The following is a 14982-nucleotide window of genomic DNA, read 5'->3' on the forward strand; positions in this document are numbered from 1 at the left end:
CAATGAAGTGCAATTGCTGAGCACTTTCTTCAGAGGTATCACCTTGAGGTATCAGATGGCTCTTGATACAGCTAGCGAGGGAAACTTCAACACCAGGAATCCGGTGGAAGCTTTGAGACTGATAGAAAATCTAGCAAACAGCAGCAGCACCAAGAACACTGACTTTGAGAAGAAGAAGTCTGTTGCATCCCTAGGGAAAGAGTAGATGGATGAAGTTAGAGCAAAGTTAGATGTGGTTCATGAGCTTCTTAGGAAGCAGGTCTGCTCAGCTGAAGGAGAAGTAGCTGTAGACATGGAAGGAGAAGAAGATGTGAACTACATTGGAGGTACTGGATTTCAGAGGTCTGGAAACCAGGGTGGAAACAGAAACTTCTATGGCAATAGTCAGAGGAGTAACCAGAGTTCACAGTTCCATAAACCTTTCAGCAACAACAGCAGAGGCTATGGAAACTCATTTTACCAGAATCCACCACCACAGACTCAGGAAAGCAAGATTGAAGCAATGCTTGACAGAGTTCTGGAAGGACAGCAACAACTCACTGTGGACTTCAATGGGAAGATAGATTCCGCCTACAACAGTCTGAACACAAGAATTGTGACCTTAGGGACTCAGGTGAGGAAATTTGAAATGCAAGTGGTTCAGACTGGAGACACTGTAAAGAGGCAAGAAGCCTTGGCTAGAGAGGCAGGAGTTGAGAAAGCAAAACACCACGTAAATGCCATCATAGATGATGATTTATGGCAAGTGTTGAAGCATGAGATGCTTGGAGAAGGAGACTTCGAAGTTGAAAGCTCCATGAGTTTCGGCGGATCACTTTGGTGTCGACCGATGTCAATGGATGCACATCGCTCAACAGACCATGACGAAGATCGATCGACGGATTACTCTAACCATCGATCGACGTCATATGCTAAATCGACTGCAGAGTGTAGTGCAGTTCGGATCATGACTCATGAGGAATTCGCAGAAAAACATCCTCACCCACCCTCCCCTTTCTACGTCAAAATCGATCAACGGCATGAGCCAGCAGTCGATCGACAGAGCGAGACTGATATCGATCGACCCTCCTCACCTCCCATCGATCGACGGGCACCTCTCACCTACCGAGTGCGATTACCATCTATTGATAGTGACCGAATAAACGCACTCAGACCACCACCTAAACCTTTAGCAAACCCACCAGAACCAACAACCAACCCTTCAGACACTACACCAGAGCCTATGAAAGTTGATGAGGCAACTGAAGGAATAAGGTTAAGGAAAAGAAAGGAGAAGATTCCTAAGAACCTTAAGAGGGAAGCTAATGAGAAGGAGATGGATGGTTTCACTAAGAGAGTCCTCAGAATCCCAGTGGAGAAACCTTTTAATGAAGTTTATTACACACACCGGTTGTGGATGTTCTTCAGAGAGACTAAGGAGATTGAGGAGGACATTAGGAGAATGTTTCATCATGTCAGGGAAAGGATGAAACTAAGGATCACATTGAAGAAGAATAGTGATCCTGGGAAGTTCGCAATACCATGTGTGGTGAAGGGTATTGAATTTCCCCACGCACTTTGTGACCCAGGAGCATCAGTCAGCATACTACCTAAGGTTATGGCAGACCAGTTGGGTCTAAAAATAGAGCCTTCATAAGAATCTTTCACCTTCGTGGACCTTTCAGAAAGAAGCTCTGGAGGCATCATAAGAGAACTTGAGGTACAGATTGGTAATGCCCTTGTCCCAGTAGAATTTCATGTCTTGGACATCAAGCTTAACTAAAACTCTTCACTTCTGCTTGGTAGAGCTTTCCTGGCTACAGTAGGAGCTGTATGTGACATGAACACCAACAGATTGTGTCTGACACTGATAAATCCAGACGTCCACTATGACCCAGTTCGAGTTGTGAGACAACAGGTCAACCTCGTGGAGCTTGGAAATGATCTTGGCTACATTGCAGCATGCCATTGTGGAGCAGAGTACGATATAGAGTACTCAGAATCGATCGACACTCACACTGCTTCATCGATTGATTCCAATGAGTCACCGACGACCGATGAACACTATCCTGCGTCGCTCAACAGGAATCAACCGGTAGACCACTTCACATTACCAGATCAGTGTTATACATACTTTGCCTTTCAACAACCCAACAAAAGAGGATGTGATGACTATTCAATAGGCAGTTGGACAGACAGTGGATTCCATGAAAGTTTTGCAGTAGAGACTGTAATTCCTTCATCCAATGAGGATCCTACTGAGGAGTATGATGAGGATTACTGGAAGGAAAGAGCTATAGAGATTGCTATGCAGGATGAAAGATATTCAAGCCATTCCTTCAACAACACGTCTCCACCATCGATCGACAGAGTCTACTCAGCATCGGTCGATACCCACCCTCATCCAGCAAAATGATCTTATGCATCGATCGATACCACACCAGGTACATCGATCGATATTAAAGCCGCCACCTTTGAAAAGGAAAAGGGGAATATTCCAATTCCAAGTAGGTTTACCAATACCTATATAAGGAGTTTTGCACCCCAGATTACTTCTCACGACACCATAGCAGAAAAGATGAATGCTCCCACAAACAAATAAGAAGGAACATCAAGGAAGAGCATTCGATCAAAAAACCCTAATTCAGCAAACAAACGTCTACCATCGATCGATACTCCAGTATCAACATCGATCGATTCTCATTCTAAACCTAAACTTTCTTTATTTACTCAGAAGAATATGAGTATTGATTACGGTTTTCTAACTCCTGATGAATTTGGTATTTTTAGGAACCCAGATGGCCATGCAAGAGCTATGGATGGGAGAATTCTACAAGTATCCAGAGAAGACATAGCAAATATTCTTCAGTTGGCCAATGGACCAGACAACTTGTTTATGCAGCAACGCAGCATTCCAGACAACATCCCAGCTGTTCCAGACGAACATCCAAGGGCCAACACAACAGAAATTGGTTCACACCAATCGTGCCAACCAGTAGGCCAAACATCGATCGACAAGGATGCTCTTACATCGTTCGACAGGGCACCTCCACCATCGATCGACAGACGTTACGAATGTGGACGTCGCGCTTATGACATCTATGGAGCCAGAAAGTTCAGATGGGATCAGAAGGACGAATATGGTGTCTACAGAGATGAGTCTGGATATGCAAGGAGCGTAGCTGGTAAGATGATCCCTGTTACCAAGGACAACATCAGAAAAATTCTGGAGAGAGCATCACTATTTGAGGAGAGTCACATATGTCTTCCAGAACATGCCACTTCTTTCACACCTACAAAACTGGCACCAGAGATCTACACCAAGGATGAGATTAATGAGATGGTGACTGGTATTTGTGGAGCTCAGGAAAAACTAGGAGATGAACTCAAGACATTGGTAGATGACATGCATCAATCGATACCGCGTCTACACCAGACGCCGAGCAGCTGATACAAAACAAAATGAAGTCAATGCATGAGGAACTGAATGAGCTATCAGCATACGCCTACGACAAGATAGGATGGCATCAGTTCATCATTGAAAACACCCAAGAAAGGCTACAGAACATCTCAACTGCAATACATAAGATGGATGAGAGATGGACCAGAAATGATGAAGCCACAAGAAGTTTCATTGCAGCTTGGTCCAGAATGTGCAAAGATGAGGTGGATGCTTATTTCCCAACAAGTAGTTGTCTTTCCACCAACTAGCCACACACCTCCACAGTCAAGCTAAATGACTATAACAAAGCGTTGAGTGGGAGGCAACCCACTATTAGGTAATTCTATTTGGTTTTTTTAGTTACTAGTATTTACTTTCGTTTTCATTCTTTCAGATTTATTGCAAGACCCAAGTAGGATGATCACCATATCGACCGTGGACGAGACGTCGACATCGATCGACCTACAATCACATACGACGATCGATGCATACCGATGCACATCGATCGATTCCCACTCCGGTCAGGTTTATCTTCCTAACTTGTTACATTGAGTACTTATGATTTAGTTTCCACCATAACTCCGACTGTGTTACACTGGGACAGTGTAATTTAAGTCTGGGGGGAGGTTTACTGATATAATTTATTCTGATTCTTATAAAAAGATTTTTAATAAATTATGCTTAGCTATGTGAAAGGGACTATGATCTTATTATTGATTTATACTTGAATGTCTAACCACTCTTTAACATCATTCTAGATTTACTTATTCCATATAGTACTAAAGATGCTAAAATGGATCAATATGTCAACTATACACACTTGCCTTGATTGTTTGAAGGAACCAAAGCTGACCTCCAATACTAAACCTGACATAATCGCTTGTCTTGGGGCTTGGTATACATGGGATCGGATTCTTCAGACAAGTCTGGAAGGTAACGCCTTGTGTAGATTCATTTATCACATTTCCTCTCTCTCTTTCGACCCTAGAGTAGTTAGTTAGTTAAAAAAAATCCGAAATTTATTACTTAATTAGGACTTAGGATTTAGTTAGAAGGAATCTGAACAGGACTTGGTGGCTAAAACCATTAAGGCTTGATTCATAAAGATTCCAATAAAAGAATTCGAATGGGACTTGGAGGCGGCAATCTTCAAGGCTCGCTTCACAAAGAATTCTTGGATATAGGTCAAAAAGAAGTGAACAGGGCTTGGTGGCAACCACCATTAAGTCTTGATTCATGGAAGCCTAGCCAATCTTGGTCACTGATCTTGCAATATAAGCAGACTTTGACTCAAGAGAGAAATTAGAGAGAGAGAATTTAGGAACTAACTTTTACCTGCAGTTCCAGATACTTGTCTGAAAATCCTTGCATCATGTGATCGATACTCCCAAGGTAAAGCATTCACTTTTATATTTATGCTAAGAAATGAGGTTAGTAGAGGGGAATATCAGACAGGATTTGCTGAGTTGTAGACTAGTTGAATTTGGTTGCTAAGTTAGGATAATGCATAATGTGCTTTTGTGATTAGGACTTTTTAGATGTGGTTTGCGAAATTGTAGAGGTGATGATTTCTATGTTTTAAATCAATAAGTCCCTGCTGTTTTCAAACCTCTTTCAGAGAGACTGCCTATTTGTTTTGCTTGAGGACAAGCAAAAGGGTAAGTCTGGGAGAGTTGATATACCATGGATTTGACCCATTTTCATCCATGGTATATAAGTGTTTTACTATCTATATATTATATATTCTATCTTATTAGGTATGTTTTCAGGTTCAGGAGTATCTTGGAGTAAAGTGATGATTATGGAGCATTTAGGAGCTTAAAAGAGATTTCATCTGAGCTGACCATTAGAGGTCGATACAAAGAAGAAGCAATCGTTCGACGCACATCCAGTGTCGTCGATCGATACAGAAGAGAAGCCTCAACGATTGAAGATTATGATCGATCGATGTACATCCTGTACCATTGATCGATGTCGAGACGCGATATGCGTGACTTGGTTCCAGCCGACTTTAAACCCAAGGCTTCACCAAATTATAAGATTACCCCTAACGAGTTTTTAACCTAATAGTTATATACTTGTCTAAGTGTTAGGAGGCAAGAGAGCTTTTGGCCATCATTGTATTCTTATTTTCAGCAGGGAGTTTTAGGAGAGAAAATCATAGAGAGATTTGTGATTGGAACTCCATTGATTCATCTATTCTATTCTATGCAGTTTTTATCTATATTTTGTGTCATTAATTGCTTAGCTATGTCTAAGTAGTTCACTTGTTAGATTCAGGGTTCAAATAGGTTAGGGGGATTAACCCCAACTATATATTTGCTAAGTTTTGATATTCATTGATTGATTGTTCATTAATGCTTGTTTTAGCCTTGCTAACTAGAACATGAACCTAGGAATTAGCATGAGTCAAGCATCCTTGACCATCATGTCATGAATCTAATCTGTCATGCCAGGACTGCTAGAGAGATGCTAACCGCTGATCTAGGAGACTAGTGAGCATTATCAACATGCGCCTAGGGCTTAGCTAGAAGCATCGATCGATATTGTCTTCTGACAATCGATCGATATTGCGAAAGGTATATCGATCGATATCCCTATAGGATCATCGATCGACACTTTCTTGTGATCAAAAGATGACAGTTGAGATCCAAGATCTAGTTAGTTAACCAGTGAAACATTGTCATCGTTGATCACTGTGATTAAGGAGTTGAGCTTTAATATATCATGCATGCAACTGTTAGGCATCTATAGGAATATAATCTCCAACACCTGAATAGAAACCCTGCATCTAATATCTTCCAATAAGTTACACCCCCAATCATCTTGTTAGTCGAGCAATAGACTTGCTCAATTAGGATTGCTATTTACTTTTAAACCATAAAACAACAAACACTTAGAATTAATAATTTGACTAGATTTAATAGGTTTCCTAGCTCCTTGTGGATTCGATCCCTAAGTACTGTAATTGAACCTCTTATTTGAGAGAGTAATTCACTTCTTAAGGTAATTTGAGTGGTATCAATAAGCTTGAGCAATCTCGACCTGTCACCAACACAGCAAGATGAATCATGAAATACCTTTCAGGTCTGCATATAAGAACAAAGTTGGTCTATTTCCCAAGGCCAAACTGCAAATTACAAAGACTACAATTCTTCTTCGACTTCTTTATCTTTTTTTTAAACGCTGATTTATTATGATCTTACAATTATGATATGAAAAAGATTACATAGACAATTCGACAACCGACAATACTACCTTCCTCATGAAGACCTACGCCTAACTGCATCACCTGAGCCGTCCTATGAAGATCCACGCCTGAAAAGATTTACTTGCACCATGTTGAAGATCTCTTGTAAGCCTTTCTTCCGTAGTCTGCATAATTGTTTAATAAATCGCTCTCTCCGGGACTTGAAACCTGGATTTTCTGTAATCTGCAATAAATTGCATAGTCTGGGATTCGAACCCCAGACTTAGGTGTAGAAGCCTTTAAACCTTAACCATTAGGCTACGGTGCTTCCACAACTTCTTCTTTATCTTTACGGAAAGAAACATGAGACAAGAATCGCATACCGGGTCAAAATTCTCTTTCAAGATTCCCCTACTTGGAGAAGCCTTCTTTACCTCAGCGATCAAAGCAGGGAAGCAAGTTCTTTGATGAGCCATCCTAAGCGCACCAAGGAAATCTCTAGTAGGAGGAGCATTCTCTACAACTTTCTTTAATGCCTCAAGTGGGTTCGTTCCTTCATCTGAAAAGGACAATCCCCATTAACAACTCACAGAAGCGAAAAGTGGTTGGAAAGAGAAAGAAATAAACTCTTACCTGGGAAACCTCTTGGTCTTTGAACCATGTAATCTCCTCCAAGATATTAGTGGGAGAATGAGCATTACGCAATCTCAACTCAAATGTCCAGAATAACCCAATGGAGCCTTGCTTGGTGGTTTTCTCCTAATCCTAATACCTTGGCTGATGGCTACTTCATTCTGATACATGTCTACTTTCCATTCCTTGATTCTAACATCATTTTCTACTGAAGAAGAAGAAGAAGCAACACCTAAGCTTTCCTTCACAAGAGAAAAGGCAACTACATTCAGCAATAGATCGAATTAGTCGAGATAATCACGAAATCGAGCATGAGAAAATGCAACAGATCAGACAAAATCAATCAAAAGATGCGAGCTTTGTTAATGGGGTTTTCAAAAAATAAAAAGGACAGAAGAAGAAGAAACAAAGTTTAATCACAGAGGCCACCTGTTGAGCACTGATGGCGAATTCCGACGGAGCTCTAGAGTTGATCCTCCTGTCCATGGCAAGACCTGAAACCGAACGTCTGATGGAGACATAACCGATACGCTGATACAGAGAAGGTGAAACCAGTCTAGCCGGGAGTCTTTGAACCAGAACATGTCCTTCCATTGCGGTTCAAAGTCGAAAAATAATGACTCCGGGATGATCAAACTATAATATTTCCAACATAATTTGATTTTATTTATGAATATATTCTGGTAGTTGGGTGATTAACACGTGAGTTAATAGAACACCAACATAAGACGGCGAGGTCTTGGGATGGTTGGTGAAAGCTGAACACATTGTTATTAGTCCTACACTTGTGACAATATGGAATATGCATCTTTGTACATTTTGGGATAAGTTTGGGAATCAACTGGTTTTGGTTGGTCAAGAAGAGCAATGGCCCATTTAAAGTCGGTCCACCCCGTAAGGAACACCTAAACACGCAAACTAAAATGATTTAAATAGTGAGTTTACAGCCGTTCGTAGCTGATGGTAACCATTCCTATATGCAATAAGTGCAATGATGGTTACCGAAACGACTCCTTGGCACGAGAGGAGAGAAAAAGGAGGTCTATAAGTAAGGCATTGAGTGAAGGAAGAAAGCCATAGAGAGCGAAACATAAAGACGACAAGCTCAAGAGCAATTGATTACATGTTCTCATTTTAGATATTCTACTTTGTATTTTTTTTCTGTGACGGCTTAAACGCTTCAATAAACAGAATATTTGGCCTTAAATTTCTCTTATTATTTGATTAGCCTATAAACTAGGATTCAAAAATTGGCGTCCACTATGGGCCTTGATATTCCTAACACACGAAATATACACACAAACGTGAAGCTAAAGAATGGCTATGTCCTCAACTAGAGTTGTGGGATAGCCTCCAACCAAAACAATCAAGTGCAAGAATTCTGGAACCCCGACATAAGGCGCAATAGATTCGGGAAAATTTAGCCAAGTCACCAGTGGAAACACGCGGCTGCCTCCCTCGACCGCCATCTATGCCCTGCTTTCTAGCACCAGAAATGCTTCTGTAACATTCTGATTTCTAGTATATGATGAAATGGTCAATAAAATTTATTTGATTACCTATGTCATCAAAATGCACTTACCTATTCGGGCACATATCCGTTTAGAACTCCAGAGTTAAGTGTGATTAAGCTGGAGTAGTAGAAGAATGTGTGACCTATCGGGAAGTGATTCCCGATATCGTGCGAGTGAAGCCAAAGCACGGAAAATATCATATTGTGATTGCAGGGTCAGTAAACCACTACAGGAAATATGGGTAGTAATAGCGGACAAAAAATGCTATGAATTATGTATAATAGTGCTTCCTTAGCCGCTCTGACAGCGCCTATTATAATAGGTCAGACACTTTTAATAGCGGTTTTTTTTAATGTTATAGTTAACTATACAATAATAGCATCAGTTTGTATGCAATTGTTAATATTTATAATAACATGATACAAATGTTATTAAAACTCATCAATTTGATTTTTCCAATAGCAAAGATAACGAATGTTTGGTGTTATTAATTTGTTTTTTAATTATCTAAAAATTTATTAAAAATACAATTCATAATTAAATTATTTAAAATTAAATCAAACATTAATTTATAATTAAAAATTAAATTTTAGTTATTGATTAACATCAGTGTACAAATAACTAAAGAACACACTAAACAAAAAGCAAATTAAAACATTAAACCAAAACATAATTAGCCAAAACCTAATCCTACGCCTCCAGCCTCCAGAACATCCGCCTTCAGAGTGCTGTCGTCGCATCACCTAGTCACCGGAGTTGACTTCTATCAAGGCCTCTGCTACATATATCAGAGTTTCTCTGTCGCCTTGTCTTCCTTGTCTGCTCGATACCATCCTTCAAAGCTTATGTTCTGGCCTGTAGTTTTTTTCAAAACAAAGCAACATCCTTTTTAGAAAATCAGAGATTAATATCCATTCTATAAGCAATACAGTAATCAACAACTCAGTACGAACTCAGGCAAATAAAAATGATGGTAAGAGACAAATTCAATGGTTACCTACCATGACTTGTTGGGACAAAGCGCTGAATCCAAAACCAGAATTAGAATCTATTTTCTAATGAAAAGAAAACAAGAACGAATCTAAGTCGATGCTTTCCAAGCTTGTAGCTTTACAAAAAGATAAGGCAAATGCATTGAACACTCAAATGTTGTTACTCTTTACGCTTTTTCAGACATCAAATTAAAAAGTACTAATCTCTTGTTTTTGTCAGAAAGATCAACTCTTTATTCCTCAAATCCTCACAGATTTCACCAGTAGAATTGGCTTAACTAACATGTCTGATAACAAACAGAGATCCATCAGAGCTTATACACAATCATCTAAACAGACAGATTGAAATCAAAGAACCAAATCGAAAGCTCTTTTCACCAAAAATCAACAAAATGAGAGAATTTTCAGCTAATTATAAACAAAGCATCTAACCGTCCACCGTGGTATGCGCTGGTGAAGGTACAGATTCCGGTGAAGAAACTTCCGAGAAAGCGAAGGGAAGGAGCATTCTGGCGGCTGCGATGGAAATCACCTTTTGGCTTGTGCGGCGGAGAAGGAGCCGAGGTTTGCTAGGGCGTCGAGCTCCCTCCCTCCCTCCCTCCCTCAAAACAAAATCAGAGAGAGAGAGATGGCGGATGAGAGATATGGCGATGGTGGTAACGAGCTGGTGGTGGCGGGATAACGAGCGATGGTGTCAAAAGGAGTGGTGATGAAGCTTCAATCGAGGGTGACTAGAGATGAATCTGAGAATTTGAGGAAGTCAAGCACACCGCTCTCATTTCTTCGTATGGAGAAGAAACAGAAAAGAAAGAAAAATAAATAAAAATTAAAAACTAAACTATTTTGTATATAAAGCCTGGTCAAATATTAAGTATTTTGATTAAAATTTGAGATATTTAACCCTTACGATAGCGTTTAATTTTGGATCTGAAATGGTAAAGCGCCTACACTTGGTAAATTAACGCGGCTAAATTTTTTTATTTTCCCGTGATAATAAACATAGCGTTTTAAATTTATAAACGCTATTAAAAAAGCCATTGTTGGTATACAATAGCAGAACCGTCATAAACACTATAATCTGATGCTATTAATATCCACATTTCTTGTAGTGAACAATACGTTCGGTCCTTGAAAAAATTAACGCACCATCCGTTGCACGGGATGGGGTTCACGGGCCGGTTGAGCGAGCGTTGGTGGCTCATTAGCCGTGGACGGTCGGAGCATTACAAGTGGTATCAGAGCTGGTTAACCATCCTAAGAGTGGTCTTGAGACCTTCCATGGTGTGCAACGTTGCGCTATGTGAGTGAATGTGAATTGTAACATCGCCAGAAAGTTTTCCTATGCATTCTATTTTCGCGAATATGGATTATTTGTTTTGAAAAATTAGCTCTCACATAAATGATGCTTAGTTTGCATGGATACTTTGGTATTGATAGAGACCCCATGAATATGTTAATGTTAGCACAAACATAGGCAATTATTTGGAAGGAGGCTCAAGAGGTACAAATGCAACATGTGGACCATACATCACCATCCCAGACCAAAATAGGAGAATCCAATTTCGTCTCAAAAGATATGGAGGTGGTGTTTTACAGACGACTGATGGAAAGATGAAGAGGCATTCTCTGGTCAAAGGTGGTGCAATACATCTGAGGGTTTTGATGGCCTGATGGACACGACGAATATTAGGAATTGTCTTTCTCCACTACATGCGGAATTCGAAAATTTTATATGGGTGATGGAATATATAAAGAATCTTCGACAATTTTAGTTGATGTTTGCAACAGATTGTTCTCGGTTGGTGAAAATGGTTTGAAAACCAGAAGAATGGTATGCTTTTGCAACCTACCTAGAAGAAATTGAACGGATCTGAGGAAGCTTTGCAACTTTCAAGATCACACACGTTTCAAGGACTCTAAACAAGCGAACAGATAGTTTGACACAAGCTGCTCGCAATCAATCGTCTCGGTTCGTCTTCATAGACTTTAGTTAATAGAGTATTAATTGAGTTTCTTTATGTTTTTTTACAACAAATGGCTATTCTATTACTCAAACTTGAGCTAGTGTGGGTAACCAAACCGGAATAGAACAACCAAAAAATAAAGTTCCCTATAAAAAGACCTAGCGGTCCTAGCTAAAGAATCTGAAATCTGATTTTGCGCGCGTGAAACATAGGTGATCTTGAAGTCCGGGAAGCATATATGCAGAGTCTCAATCCTTTCTAATTATGTTGCAAATCTCGGCCATGCACGAAGCTCCTTGATCATAGCAATCAGCTCCTTGCAATCTGTCGAATGTTGAAGCATATTCTCCATCGCCCATCGCAGTGCTTCTATTTCCGAATGCAAAGATTGAGTATGTTTATGTTGATGATAAAAAAAAAACTCATTGTTATTAAAAATATTGAAACTATAGATTTTTAAAGTTTTCAACTGATTTTTTGAATCAATTTTCTTAGTTAAAACAAAAAAATTTTAGATCATTCTAGATTGATATAACAAAAAGACATATTAAACTCTCCAATCATATTAAAACCTACAAAAACATATAAAACTCATTAAAAATCAAATAACGTCAGACCTAAATTTATATATACAAGAAAAAGGGTTTGTAAGTATTATAAAAGAAAGATTTACACTATGAGTCACTTTTCTAGTTTTTTATTAAAGTGTAGGTCACTTTGTTCTCCTAACACACTTTTTCTGACCAAGCCCACTTGTATTCACTAACTTGGTTTGTTTCTAGTTGATTTTAGGCGAGATGTTACCACAACCATTGATATATTACTGATCCAATGGTTCATATTTAACCCACTCTTTTTCATAGATTTCTTTTTTTTTTCTTCAAATATTTATCAGATCTTTTCTGCAGTGAAAACCTTCGGCCCTCTTGCGTCAAAAACCTTCTTCTACCTCTCTCCTCTCTCATATCTTACATTCTAGATATCAAATTGAGAAAGTTTTAACCTGTGTGTGAGAGAGCTTAATTGCAGAGAATAATTTCGAGCTTGCATAAATCTAAAATTGGAAATAAAATCGCTGCTAACCGGGGAATCTCGTCGTCTCCAGTGAAAACCATTCCCCATGTGTTTCTAAAAGATGCGAGGAGAAGATGAAGGTGAGAATAATCTCGTCAGATAGCTTCAGTGTCTTGGGTCGGTTCGCTCCCAGTTCATTCCCGGTGCGAGTTGAGACGGCAAAGCTCAGAGAAGACATATGATGGTGAATTTGGTGAGGAACCTGTAAGAGAGATTTGTTCATGACTCTCATGATGATGAGACCAATAAATTATTATTGTTACAATAATTGCAGACTCATTTCAATCTGTGTTAGGATGCAGTGTTTAGATTTGCTTGAATCTTCTCTCCTTGTGTTCTCCACCAAAGAGTACTAAATGCAGCAGCAAGTCTTTTTCTCGAGAATTTTCAAGAACAACACTTTCTGGATCAGAAGCATTTGCTTTTTTGTTTGGCTCTGTTGAAAATTGTGACTTGTTAGATGAGTGTGTGGTTTGGAAACTTAGTCAAAAGGAATTTTGTAAGAAGTTAGTTACGGGACTACATATGTTGTTACTGTAGCTGATAAGTTGCTAAAGTTTGTATTTGGTTTTCTTTTCTAGAATTGTTAAGATATTGTCACTTGGTAATTGCTTGATGATTAATGGTCTTATTCATGTGTTTGCAGAGACCAAATGATTTGGTCAGGAACAAAATACATCTTCACTTACCATCTTGGGATTTGTTGGGCTCTCCCTCATGTCCTGACTAATCATGGTATCGTTTTTGAGCCAGAAGGAAACTGTGGTGATGGCTCCTCTTCCTCTAGCAACTCCCACGAAAGGAAGAATATTGTGTCTAGCTGTTACCTCTGTAAGCTAAGAGAGATACATAAACTGGACATTGGTGCTTTACTTGGGATGAATTTCTCTTCTCCTGCAGCTCAAGAATAGTGGATTTTACTGTTAATTATTGTACATGTATACTGCAGCACAACTTTATCGTGTGAACAATACAATAAGGATGTCGTCAGATTTTATAATTTTCGGTTTCTGTAGAATTTTTCCTAATTGACAGAGTGAGGTATCTCTGATATGAAACCTGAACACAATGAATTTATTATTGGACTTTCTCTAAAAACTCACCATGCGGACATTACAAAGGTGTACATGAACAAGGGTATCCACAAAGACATTCATATTGTATATATGGACACTACTTTTTTTGAGCAACCATTATGGACACTAAAAAGTAGAAAATTTAAAGTATCCATGTGGACATTACAAAAGGTGTACAAGAACCAAATTATCCACATAGACGCTTATATTGTGTACACCAACCATATTTAAACATGAAAGAACCAATTCACTTAGACCAGCCACACACTCACGTTATAAAATATTTAAAAATATCTTTATGGGAACCAAATAATCAATAATGCTATAAATTAATTAATAATTTATTAAATAAGGTTGGTTATCAGAAAGAGTACATTGAGTTCATTGTTTTTTGGGTTTTTTTATGGATTGTTTTTGGATGGTCGTGTTATGAGGATAGAGATGGTTGTTTGTTCATGGACAGGAGGCAGAAGTCTTCATTTCTTTGAATTATAAAATTATATGCATGTTGATTTAATGGTACGAGAAAAACACTAAGAGCCACTGCGATTTGAGGTTGCTCAATAGTTACAAAAGGCCTTTATGGTTGGTAGGTTGACTTTTAAATTTGAGAAATGACACTATTTAAAAATTGTTTGCCTCGTAGCTAAAGAATATGTTAGGTATAACGTTTTGTATTTAATATGACATAGTTGTGATTTTTCAATCAAGAAGCTGATATGTCTTTTTATCAATGAAACAACTGGTTAGTGCAAAATGGGTATCATTAGAGATTATATTAGATTACTTTACTCTTAAAGTTAGATGGTCATGCTAGTTTAAATTTACTAATGTTCTTACATGTGAATATGTGCACACGATTGCAATATAGTGTTTGAAAGAAATAGTGTAGTTTGATTTTATACTGAAGATGTACATCTTGGAAGAAGTGCATATTGATCACTCTTAACATGTACACGTGGATCCCGTCAAAATTATGTACATGTGGATACAAATTTTTTTGTACACTTTTGAAACAAGTAAATGTGTGTACTAGACCAAAAAAAGAAGTAAATGTGCGTCAGGGCCGGTCCTGGGCAAAGCCGGATGAAACATTCGTCTAGGGTCCTCAAATGTTT

General features: G+C 38.7%; 1 protein-coding gene and 2 long non-coding RNA genes across 3 annotated transcripts; 1 reads left to right on the forward strand and 2 right to left on the reverse strand.

The window, feature by feature from the left end:
* Nucleotides 1–6442: 6442 nt before the first annotated feature.
* On the reverse strand, nucleotides 6443–7838 carry LOC106404139 (indole-3-glycerol phosphate synthase, chloroplastic-like). Its single transcript, XM_013844883.1, has 4 exons — nucleotides 7674–7838; nucleotides 7384–7486; nucleotides 6995–7170; nucleotides 6443–6466 (listed from the first exon to the last, which is right to left on the reverse strand). Exons 1-4 carry the CDS (start codon nucleotides 7836–7838, stop codon nucleotides 6443–6445), a joined length of 468 nt encoding a protein of 155 aa, XP_013700337.1.
* Nucleotides 7839–9310: 1472 nt separating this feature from the next.
* LOC106404693 lies at nucleotides 9311–12459 on the reverse strand. The gene is made up of 2 exons (XR_001281079.3): nucleotides 10183–12459; nucleotides 9311–9613 (listed from the first exon to the last, which is right to left on the reverse strand). It is a non-coding gene; the product is annotated as an uncharacterized LOC106404693 (long non-coding RNA).
* Nucleotides 12454–13806, forward strand: LOC106404575. Its single transcript, XR_001281023.3, has 2 exons — nucleotides 12454–12981; nucleotides 13435–13806. It is a non-coding gene; the product is annotated as an uncharacterized LOC106404575 (long non-coding RNA).
* Nucleotides 13807–14982: the final 1176 nt, after the last annotated feature.

This window comes from Brassica napus, chromosome C7 (assembly GCF_020379485.1).
Source record: "Brassica napus cultivar Da-Ae chromosome C7, Da-Ae, whole genome shotgun sequence".
In the NCBI taxonomy this organism is placed as follows: domain Eukaryota; kingdom Viridiplantae; phylum Streptophyta; class Magnoliopsida; order Brassicales; family Brassicaceae; genus Brassica; species Brassica napus.

Bases quoted from the DNA above. Each gene is read 5' to 3' on its own strand.
- LOC106404139 (XM_013844883.1), bottom strand. From the start codon at position 7,838: ATGGAAGGACATGTTCTGGTTCAAAGACTCCCGGCTAGACTGGTTTCA. The intron at 7,487-7,673 runs GTGGCCTCTGTG...TCTCTTGTGAAG, and splicing joins TCGCCATCAGTGCTCAACAG to GAAAGCTTAGGTGTTGCTTC. The intron at 7,171-7,383 runs GTATTAGGATTA...TGTCCTTTTCAG, and splicing joins TGAAGTAGCCATCAGCCAAG to ATGAAGGAACGAACCCACTT.